This window comes from Cetorhinus maximus, chromosome 3, assembly GCF_964194155.1.
Source record: "Cetorhinus maximus chromosome 3, sCetMax3.hap1.1, whole genome shotgun sequence".
Classification (NCBI taxonomy): domain Eukaryota; kingdom Metazoa; phylum Chordata; class Chondrichthyes; order Lamniformes; family Cetorhinidae; genus Cetorhinus; species Cetorhinus maximus.
In genome coordinates, this window is record NC_135881.1 from 20,185,201 (window position 1) to 20,197,589 (window position 12,389).

At 39.9% G+C, this 12,389-nt stretch overlaps 1 protein-coding gene across 12 annotated transcripts in view; it reads right to left on the reverse strand.

The window, feature by feature from the left end:
- kmt2ca (lysine (K)-specific methyltransferase 2Ca) overlaps positions 1-12,389 on the reverse strand; it is a 455,613-nt gene that overhangs the window by 262,998 nt on the left and 180,226 nt on the right. For all 12 annotated transcript variants that reach the window (XR_013575392.1, XR_013575394.1, XM_078537008.1 and 9 more), the window contains exons 4-5: positions 4,818-4,953; positions 492-695 (exon numbers count right to left, since the gene is read on the reverse strand). Coding sequence is in view for 10 of the 12 variants with exons in the window: in XM_078537008.1 (XP_078393134.1) it covers positions 492-695; positions 4,818-4,953 (340 nt within the window). In the remaining 2 variants the exon portion in view is untranslated. The remainder of the gene's footprint in view (positions 1-491; positions 696-4,817; positions 4,954-12,389) is intronic.

Below are 12,389 nucleotides of genomic sequence, written 5' to 3' on the forward strand. Positions count from 1 at the left end.
ATGTAACATGCTACAACTGAAAAGCGATGATAAATACTGGTAACTTCTTTTGACCTTTTTTACAAGATGTATGTTATTCTTTTTCCAGTCCTTTGGTATAACCTGGGAAACATGAACTGGCATTTATATGGCACCTTTATGAAAAAATGAAAAACAGGGAAAAGACCAGCTGGTCATCTAGCCTGTTGAATCCAATGGACATAATGCATGTCCCACATCCCAATTTCCCCTCCTCCCTATATACAGGCGCATGCAAAGTGTTAAAATGGTCCAATGTTGCAGATTCAGATCTCACCGACACAATGCCCACAGCAATGAAACAGTTATAAATAGGTTCTTGTAATCTGAAGAACAGCAATGCAAAACAAATACCTGCCTATCCTGAATTTTGGAACCCCAATTGCCAACAAAGGGCATTAAATTTTGCCCTCAAAAACCGACAAAAGGGACAGGGAAAAATAGTTTTGCTAATTAATAGGATAATTACTCACTTTTGCAGTCGCCTTCGTGAAGTGGAACACTGTTTGTGGTTGTTGTCATTACCATCCTCTGAACTATCAGTACTGTCTTGCTTTGCTTGAGATGGACTCTTTCTTAGCACAGTAAAATCTGGAGTTGGGTTGAACCTTTTCAACTCACCCTGCCCCAGCGAGCTGCGCACACCACAATAGCACAAGGCACAGAGCTGTTCATTGCTGCAAAGGGAGCAACATATTATTATAGTTTCATGCCATATCATAAATTACCCCCTACCTCATTCCCCCATCATGATTTTTTTTAAATACACCAAATTGAGAAGAATATTTTGATTGCCATCACATTAAGATATTTACTAGATATGGGGAAGCATCCAGAGTTCAACGTGTAAATACCCAAAACCTCTCAATTTCCAGTTACACAAAAGTGCCATGCAAACAATTTCACTGGCTGCAAATTATTAGAGAAGCTGGGTTTCAGGCAAACAGATTTATTTTTCCACCTGGTCAATTATTAAGATAAGTAGTATTCTGGTAACAAACTTTAATGCAGAAGATCTGCTTCCAAGTCTGCGCAGCTATTTAACAAATGCCAATTAATTCTATGGTCCCCATTCAAAGTAAATCTGATCTGTTAAGTGATGTTTCTTTCTTGTAGTCCTTGACACAACTCAGTCTGAGTTAAAAGATCTCAGGCAGCACAACTACAATTAGTTTCAGCAACCCTGAGTTTGTGCGAAGTGAAGGCTCCTGCCCCTGTATGTTATACAGCAACCCCTGCTTGATAGGTGTTTGGGCATTGGGTAATAGGTTCAATTGCACGGCCACATAGTGAACTGGTCTGCAAATATTGATGGCCAAGACAGGCTTACTGGCTACTTGCTGAAATAAGAGGCAGGCCATTGTTAATCTAACAGTGACTTAATCAGAGATGGGGAAGGTGGGGATTTAATTAACTTGACACCTAGATATTTGATTGGTTAAGTTATTTAAACACCAAAGTAGGCTTGAAAAATGCAAGGCATGCTATAGATAATGCTATGTCAACAGTCAGCAAATAAACTGGCTCCCCATGTATTACATTAAAGGCACTCTACAAATGCAAGTTGTACTGCAGGTAATACTGCCATAACAAAAAAATTGATAAAAGGCCACCCTTTAAAATTGAAGAGTAGATTAGTTGCCCCTCCTGTAAGAATGGTAGCATTAAAACAGGAACTGGCCTTGCAACATTAAATAAATTATTTCACACCTGCCTCCTTTCAGTGTTGCCCTTCATACAACTGGTTATTCAACAACTTTATAGGGAAATATGCAGGAAGGGAAGTACTTTGAATCTAAATAATTTACCACCAGAGACACAGGTAAAACAAACTGTTTAAAACGTGTCCTCCCAGAGAGGAAATATTCCCATCTGAGCCCATTAAAAAGCAGCCTTTTGGGAATCTGTCATTCCATGTCCTCTCTGTGGATGTAACCTGGTGGGATGAGAGAGCAGAACAGATATCCAACATTTAGAAGTCCATAATTCAGTAAAATTATTCCAGATAATCCAAATATATCATACAGCTGAGACTTCTGCTGCTCAGGCAACTCTCCAAACAGGCTATTTTTTTGATTGACACAAATATAAAAATGCTAATTGCTGTATGGAGGAGACATTTTATTTTTTTCAAGGGACTGTTTAGGTAATATTTAAAAAAAATATTTATCCAGAGGAGCTGTTAACAAATTATTTCAACATACAGTTCTCTGTTTGAAATACTTTGGGGGACTGTATGAAAAGCCTATTACAGAAAACGTGTTTTGCAAATGCCAAAAGAGAGGGATTAATGTACTATGTCAGTAACAGTATTACATTGTGTTACTATACGAGACTACTGTATAATTTGAAAACAAACCATTAGAACTTGTGCAGTCAACTAAAATATTCACCCTATCTTAACTTTTTACTCTTCTGATTTTTTTTCTATATAAAATCTGTTCTCAAGTATGGGTGACATCCCTAGCTGAACTCGTTGGGCCTTCTTATTGAGCCACTGCAGTTGATGACATGCTTCACAGTAAATTGTTCACTCAACTGAGTGGCTTTCTATGCCACTAAGGGTTAACAAGTTAAAGTTGGATTTAAAAAATAATTGATAGTGCAATTTGCCATGCTGGGATTTTAACTCAGCGATAATCCCACACCATACTACCTGTCAATCTGAAACAATAATGGGCCCATTCATTTAACATTTTAATCTGCAATCTTTAGCTAATGGGCTAATGAGAATTAATGATGCAAATTTCTCAACTTCGTTTTTAATAATATCTTGCATATTCCACAAGAACGAAATCTGTAGTAGCACAGTGACAAAGGTGTACCTCAACAACTTGCATTTATATAGCACCTTGACCATAAGAATATCCCAAAGTACATCACAAACAATTGACAAAAACAGACTGAGCCAAAGGAGGAGATAATCGGACAGATGACTAAAAATATGGTCAAACTAGCAAGTTTCAAGGAATATCTTAAAGGAGGGGAGATGGAGACACCAAGATGCTTAAGGAGAAATTTTCAGTGCATAGGATATAGGGAGCTGCAGGCACAGGTGCTAATGGTGGGCTAAGTGGTAGGTGCACGAGGCCAGAGCTAAAGGAACACAGGGTACTTGAAGGGTTGCAGGGCTGGAGATTGTTAGTTAGGGGAGGGATGAGAGATCTGAACACAAGAATGATAATATTAGAATTGGCTCCAGGTTCACTAATGCACAGGAAAGAAAATGGATACATTATATTCTAGTATGGAATTAACACCCACACCTATTATGGAATTAACACCCACAATAAACAATTAGTTGGTAACAAAAGGTTCTAAATTGAGGGCTAATTGAGGATTGATTCACTTATATGCTCTTTTTAAATCATTGCTAGGCCAGAATTTATTGCCCATCCCTAACTGCCCTGGTTCAGAGGGCATCTAAGGGTCAACCACATTGCTGTGGGTCGGAAGTCACATGTAGGCCAGACCAGGCAAGGATGGCAGATTTCCTTCCCCAAAGGACAATCAGTGAATTAGACAATCAACAATGGATTCATGGTCATCATTAGACTTTTAATTCCAGATTTTTTATAGAATTCAAATTCCACCATCGTGGCGGGATTCGAAAACGGGTCCCCAGAGCATTACCCTGGGTTTCTAGATTACCAGTCCAGCGACAATACCACTACACCATTGCCTCCCCGAGACTGGCACATACAAATTGTAACAGCACATCGCAGACAATGACCAATATCTGTATGTATAGTTAATGGCTTTGTTTGTGTCTTGATGTGGGTACTGGGTCACTATTTAATGTCTGATATTTCAATGTGTGCCAATGCAACACCCTGCAGAAGGAGTTCTAATCCAGCTCTGAAACCTCATCCAATTCAAACTTCTGGGCACGAAACGAAAACATTTCCAAATTCTGCACACCAAAACGGAAAGCTTCCCACCCATCCCCAACAATTATGTTCATCCTGTTACATAATTACTCCTTCCTTCCCTCCACCAACACCTTGAGTTGTTGTGTGGTGCTTAATGAAATGGCTGGAATTATTTTTTTTTTAAATACTTGCACATTCTGAAGAAATTTGTTCTCAATTTCAAATGTTTTAAAAATCCAATTGGTTTTCCTGCAATAGGTTATGCTGATTACTGCTGCATATAATCAAAAGCAAACAGTAACCGCCTTTTCAGTACCCACCATTTTTTATTGGTAGCTATTTCATACACACTGGAATTGTAACAAGCTAAATGGGGTGCAAATGAGCAAGTTATATATACAAGTTGAGGACTTGCCAAAGGGTTTCTAGAATGACCTTTGAACGGGCTTACGAATATTTACACCTTGAAGTTATAAAGGGTTAGAAAAGGGTGAGAAAACTTTTTTCACACAGCGTTCAGGTCTGGAATGCACTGCCTGGAAATGTGGTGGAGGCAGGTTCAATCGAGGTATTCAAGAGGGCATTAGATGATTATTTAGAAACAATGTGCAGGGTTATGGGGAAAAGGCAGGAGAATGGCAATGAGTCATCACGCTCATTCAGAGAGCCGGTGCAGACACGATGGGCCGGCTGGCCGCCTCCTGCACCGCGACAATTCTGTGGTTAACAAAAAAAGGCCATCAATATTAATCGCTCAAGCTGAAAATCACCAGCTTCTCTCATTCAAATCAAGCGAACGGCATCTCAATGTTGTACAGTGAATAATTCTGGCTGCTCTGACCAGGCCTACTGCATACATTTGGAAGCTGTTTCCCAGAATTCCCCATATGAATCATGATAATATGACTCAGCATTGCTTGTTCTGACCTGGTTTTTGTATCTAGGTTGATTGAGGTTATGGAACTGTCAGAGTCCTCGGATATTGAACGCTGCAGGAGAGATGATTGTTCATTGGTCTCCATTTCTGTAAGGATATTCTCCTCCAGTGAGTCATCTTTAACTTCTGTTGAGGAAAGTAAACCAAACAAGTTTCATAAGTATCAAATGAACACCCAAACTATCCTGTATATTTCCACTGATACAATCCATAATTTGCCTGGCCGGAATGGTAAACCTAGATAATAGATTAAAAAGACTTGTTTTTTTTTAATATAGCACAACATGAAAATCCTATAGTAGAGTTGCCCAGGTGTTCGGTCTTCATGGGCCGAAGCATGTGCAAAGAAATACAGGACCACGGATTAAGTTTAAATCCAAGTTCCCATTAATTTACATATCAAATTGTTGATGCTAATAGACATTGGTGTTGTGAATTACATAATGCAAGGACTAAGCAGCAAAGAAATTTGAGCACAAATTGGGCTGAGTTACATAAGCTTCAAGGGCCAAACATTCAGAACTCTGAAGTTGGAGATTGAGAATCCATGTCCTATTAGATTTTGTTCCTAATGGATGCACTAAGAAAGTTTTCCACTTGTCACTGCCAGAATTAATGTTATGCTCATTAACAGTTTGTTCAGAATCCCACATATACTTCTAATGAAGAAGTACTTAGTGAGAGTCAGTACTCGAGCTATGGGGAGACCAGGGCTAATAGACCCCCTTATAGAAATGCAGTAAAATCTGCTGGTGCCCTAAATTGGGTTGACCACCCTGGAACTGCACTATTGAGGGGGGTTATGTGTTTTACCTGTTTCATGTCTCTTACATCTCGTATGTGAAGTTAACACCATGAAATCTACAACCCCCGTGATATAATTTCATACACAAAAATCGTCCGCAGGAATTATAATGCTCTGCCCAATTGTATCAAATTTTACCCGATTGTTATGAAAGGTTGAGGGCATTGCAGTTCCACTGGAGCAAGGTGTTAAGTCCACTAAAGTCTCTATCTTGTATGCACATGTGGAATGTATCTACAGGAATTAGAATTGCCTAGTAAATAAAGCTCAGGTGAAATTGCCAATTTTGGGATTTTAAAAAATTCTCTCATGGGATATATGCAGGACCAGCATTTGTTGTCCATCCCGAATCACCCTTGAACTCAGTGGTTTGCTACGTCATTTCAGAGGGCAGTTAAGAGTCAACTACATTGTTGTGGGTCTGGAATCGCATGTGGGCTAGACTGGGTATGTACGGCAGATTTCCTTGCCTAAAGGATATGAGTGAACCAGAATCTATTTACAACAATCGATGGTAGTTACATGGTCACCATTACTGAGACTAGCTTTATAGTCCAGGTTTAATTATTGAATTCAAATTCCACCAGCTTCCATGGTGGGGTTTGAACTCGCGATCCCACAGCATTAGCCTGGGTGCCTATATTTCTGGTCGAGTGACATTACCACCACGTCACTGTCTCCTCCTCATTGAACCAGAACTCAATGCTCAGACTGTAGAATGAACAAGCTTTTTGTGAGAAAGCCCTTAACTGGGACTACCATTGTTAAGTAATTGATTTTAAGAGGACATTCATTCATTGTAGTGTTATTATGTTATAAAAGTTATTTGTACAGTTTCACGTGCAACTGGGTCTGAAAGTCAAGGGGCAACAAGAGGCCCACCGGGAAAAAAGTTGATCGTATAAAATTTAAAACCGTGATTAATCCAAATCATAGTGCGGGATCACTCCAGGTCTACAAGACAGTGAATGAGTTTCAAGCTAGTTACTGAAGCCAAACCAAAAAAAAATGACAACAAATACAAAAATTGGTGGAAAAACTCATCAGGTCTGACAGCATCTGTGGAGAGAAAGACAGAGTTAATGTTTCGAGTCCGTATTACTTGTCTTCAGAAGACTCTTCTCCGCTTCTTCCTTAAACAGAGGCCCGAACAATCCCCATTCACCACCACTCTCCTCTGTCTGGCTGAACTTGTTCTCTCACTGAAAAATTTCTCCTTAAACACGTCTCACTTCCTCCAAATAAAAGTTGTGGCTATGGTTCCCTGCATGGGCCCCAGTTATGCCTGTCTCTTTATGGGGTATGTGGAACATTCCTTGTTCTAGTCCTACTCAGGCCCCCTCCCAAAATTCTTTCTCCGTTACATCAATGACCATTTCGGTGTCACTTCATGCTCTTGTTTGGACCTAGAAAAATTTATTAATTTTGCTTCCATCACTTTCACATGGTCCATCACTGATACTTCCGTTCCCTCCCTTGACCTCTCTGTCTCAATTTCTGGTGATAGACTGTCCACCAGTATTCATTACAAGCTTACCGACTCCCACAGCTACCTCGACTGCAACTCCTCACACCCTGCTTCCTGTAAGGACTCCATCCCATTCTCTCAGTTCCTTCGCCTCCATCCCATCTGTTCCGATGATGCCGTGCCTCTGCCCTCGCACCTTCCTCTCCCTAGGATCCCCCTTGTCCTCACTTATCACCCCACCAGCCTCCGCATTCAAAGGATCATCCTCCGCCATTTCAAGCCAACTTCAGCATGATGCCACCACCAAACACATCTTCCCTTCACCCCTGTCAGCATTCTGTAGGGACCATTCCCTCCGGGACACCCTGGTCCACTCCTCCATCACCCCCTACACCTCAACCCCCTCCCACGGCACCTTCCCATGCAATCGCAGAAGATACAACACCTGCCTCTTTACTTCGCCCCTGCTCACCGTCCCAAGGGCCTAAATACTCCTTTCAAGTGAAGCAGCGCTTCAATTGCACTTCCCTCAATTTGATCTACTGCATTCGCTGCTCCCAATGCGGTCTCCTCTACATTGGTCTATCCGCAAGCAGGACCCACACCACCCTGCTCTCATGCCCACATGTCCGTCCTTGGCCTGCTGCAATGTTCCATTGAAGCTCAACGCAAACTGGAGGAACAGCACCTCATCTTCCGATTAGGCACTTTACAGCCTTCCCGACTTAACATTGGGTTCAACAACTTCAGATCACGAACTCTCTCCTCCATCCTCACCCCTTTTTTCAAATATTTATTTTAAAATTTTTATATATACATTTTTTTCCCACCTATTTCAATTATTTTTTAAAAATTTATTTCCATTCATTGTTTTATCCCCTCTTTTTAGCCTATTTTAATCTTTTCTCCCACACCATCCCCTCCCCCACTAGGGCCATCTGTGTTGGTGAGCCCAATTTTCTGACTGTTAAAATGAACTGACTAAAAACAAAATTTTCAGATTTGAGGGACAAAATTTAAAATTTCCAGCGATGATTTTCCTTCTTCTGGATAGATTTAATGTGCTATTCTTTCATATTTCATACACTATGCTCTAAACACAAAATACTTAATTATAAAAGATATCTAGTCTTTGAAAAATTACGTTATACCCAAAGAGTATATCCTGAACTCTAAAGAAAATCCTAGGAGTAGTACTGGTAGTAGTGCGAGGAACATAAAATTAATTAAAGGTCACACAACAAATGCATTGGAATAGTAAAGGTATCCTGGTGTAAATGGTATTATGCTTAAAGTTCATTCGTACCAATGTGATAATTAAGCCAAGTTATCTTTTCTAAAATTTGGGGATCAATCATGCACTGAAGCATTCTTTTTGGTAGAGAACAGAACAGTAATTATTTCGGCCACATTTTTCCTACATGTAAGTTTAAGTTCATTATTTCAGAATACAAATACAATAGTATTTGTGGAAAACAGTACCTTGACAAGATTACAGTCAACTTCACATTTCAGTTTTTATTGAAGATAACTGAGGGAGACCAATGATTCAGCAGTAGAGTGGTAGGTGACTCGAATACTACAGATCATGGTTCAAGTCACAACTATGAGCATCACTCTAATGCAGCTTTCTCAGTCTTCAAGTTTTACCCCTTTTAATCTTGCATCTTCCATGGAGACCCTCACTACGTGCCATAAAGTCTGCAGATCCTGAATTGGCCTCATCAGCCAGCTTCGGATTCAAGGAGGACAATCATCCTCACTAATGTGGGATAGCCAATAGCAACAAGGTAAAAAAACATGCTAGTATTTGCCAAGATAGGAAGAAAATTCTGACGAGGGGATCTTTCCTGTCATTGCTAAATTTATTTAGCGCAAGAACTTTAGTGACCATGCTGAAAACCAAAAAGCCAATTTTTAAAAATATAAATCAATCTCATTCATCTATCTTCATGCCACATCTTTCATTCCCTTCTCATCAGAAGCATAATTGCTCATTTTGTACAGCCTGCTTCTTTGATCTTCCCCATATTGACTAATTTTCTTCCTTACTTTTAAAAGGCAACTTAATATTTTTACCCTGTGCCGTAATAAACGATATACTGGAATAAATGTTACCTTTCATAATATTTCAAGTGCAATTAAGGATGGTCAATAAATGCTGATCTTGCCAGAGATGCCTACATCCCATGAATGAATAGAAAATTTGTAACAGCACACTCCAAATTGTCTTTGAAGACAAAACTCGGCTTTTGAAAAACAGGATCTATAATTGTACTGTTAACTAACTTGCACCACCATGCTTCACTGAATTCCTAGTCAGAAATGAGGCTCTTGTCTCTTGTGAGCCGATGCAGAACTGCAAGGATGGAAATCCAGACTGGCCTAGTAAGGACAGCAATGACAAATGTCACCAGTGGAAATGAGGAGGGAAATTTGAAGCAATTAGAAGAAAGGTTCTTTTCATTCCTTTTCATACATTTGACAATGACCTTGCCGGTCATTTCAATTGCTCCATTATGCACAAAGTTAGTTTCAATAATTTAGATCATAATTTAGATCAGCAGACTCTCGCTCAAGTGGTTTACAAAATATAGCATTTCAGTAACAGGCAACTAAAATGTGAAATGTATATCACAGAAGGCATTTACAGAAAACTAATTATGCCAGAGTCTGTATGATTAACTGAAGATACATTTTGAAGGTGGCACACCACGATGAAGCCAAAAGCGCACTGAAAATTGATAATGAGAAGAGTACTCAATTCTTAATGAGATTATGTCTTTAGGCTGTATTTAAATAAAAAATTGACCCTAGATACAAATTCATTACAGGAGTCTTCATATCTCTTTCATTCTATGTTATAATATAAAGCTGACACAATCCCAGTTTTTTTAGAATTGATACCTTTTGTTTATTGTTACCTTAGTTTTATTTTATGATAGATGGCATTAGTGCTGAGCCAAGTAATCCAGCAATTTATACCAATTTCCAGGAGGATCTAAGCTTGCAGAAGCCAAAACCATTAAATCCTATGATACTGTCTGACATCCAATGTAATCTAACATGTTCAAGCCTTCCAACTAGCACCCATGTCTATTTTTATTGCAGAAGAAAACGTAGATAGAATAAGTCACAAAGTAATACAAAGTATTTACAGTGCACAATCAGGTTATTCTAGTGTTTATACTCCATGAGCTTCCTCCCACCCCTCTTCATCTTAATCCCATTGACATATCCTATACCTTTCTATTTCAAATGTTTATCTAGCTTCCTCTTAAATGTATCTATGCCATTCGCCTCAGCTACCGCACATATAAGTGAGTTCCCCATTTCACCCTTCTGTATTTATCTAGCTTCCCCTTTAATTAATCTATACCATGAGTCTCAATTTGCTTCATGCCATGTAAAGTTACCCAGTGAAGAGTTAGCATCTGCAGAGAAAGATTTCTGAATTCACTATTGGATTTATTAGTGACTAACATATTTATGGCTCCAGTTCTGGTCTTGCCTATCAAGTCCTTCCATAATTTTAAACCCTGTCAGCATTTTTCTAGAGAAAAGAACCACAACCAATCTCCCCTAATAGGTATAACCTCTCACTTCTGGTATAGGTCTACTGCCTCTCCAGGTTCAGTGTGATCTGACTATGTTTAACATAACTTCTCTGTTTTTCAATTCTATCCCTCTAGAAATGAACCCCAATGCTTTGTCGGCTTTTAATAGCATTTTGAGCCCAGGTTGCTACTTGCAGTGATCTGTGTATCTGTACACTAAGATCCCACTGTTCCTTATTCCATTCAGGCATTCATTTTCCAAGGAGTAAATGGCCTAATTATTCCACCAAAAGGTGTTACTTCACACTTAGCTACACTGAAGTTCACTTCCCAATTACATGCCCATTTGGCAAGTTTGTTTTCCAGTATTTTGTCGCAGTCCTCTTCCATGCTAATATCATCTACAAATTTGGTGTCATCGGTAGTTCATGATAGGCTCTCCTGATCCACATCAAAAAATTACAAGCAGCTACAACTGCTCTGTGGGCGGAATTTTACGGCCCTGTCGCGGTGGGGGGCAGGGCCGAGAAATGCAGCAAGCCATTTAAAACGCCACTGACTTCGGCAGGACTGTAAAATCCCGCCAACATAAAATTCCGCCCTATGTGTTAATTCTGGAGTGGCCATTTCCTGGGTGGAATACTTGAACAATGCACTTTATGTAATAAGCCAGGATACTAGCTGAACAAAGAATAACAAATTACTGTAGAAGGTGGAAATCTGAAATTAAAACAGAGAATGCTGGAATTAATCCACAGGTCAGGTAACATTTGTGGAGCGAAACAGAGTTAATAGTTCAAGTCTATGACGACCCTTTTGATGAGGGGTCATCATCGCCTGGAAACATTAACTCCGTTTCTCTCCACAAATGCTGCCTGACCTGCTGAGTACTTCCAGCATTTTCTATTTTTATGCCAGCTAAACATCACTTACAATAGAGTGCCGGAATCAAGCGCTTCAGGCAGTTAAGCGGAGGGAGGGAAAGAGATGTTTGGTTGCTTTCGCTTAAACTTTTTCAGCCTCAAGGAATTGATTCTTACTTTGCTACAGGAGAAGCTGGTTAATTGGTGAGTATCTGGGAAGTGATTAAGGTTTATTCTATTCCTAAAGCACAACATTTTGAGCAAGAGGTGAGGGGAGGATAAAAGGCGCAGATCGCGAGGCCTACCTGCAGCGAGACCAGCGGTGGAGTGACGTCATGAACCACAATGTGACGCGAGTGCAGGGAAAGCAGCTGATTGGCTACTAGGATTGGTGAGTATTTCTTAAAGTAAAAGTAAGGTCTTCAGTTTGTGTTTAGGTCTCTAGTCCTTTTTTTCTCTTTTTCTTAAAAATAGCTGAAGTATAAGATTGATACTGGTGTAACAAAATTCATGACAATAAAATGTAAAGAACGGGGGATTCTTCAAGTGTAAAAATCAGGGATATAGATTAATTAATTAAAAATACGATAGTGATGGCAGGACAAGTGATATGTTGCTGCTGCAGTACGTGGGAGTTGTGTTCACTTTGGTGCCCAACATCTGCATTAAGCGTTTGGAGCTTGAGGAACGTCAGGTCTGAGTTGTGGAGCTGAAGTCCTAGCTGCAGGCATTGTGCCACATCGGGGGGGGGGGGAAGGAAGTTACCTGGACATTTGCTCCAGGAGGCGGTCACACCCCACAGGTTAGATAATTTGAATTTGGTCTGTGATCAGGGACAGGAGGATGTGACTGCAGGTGAGGCAGGTATG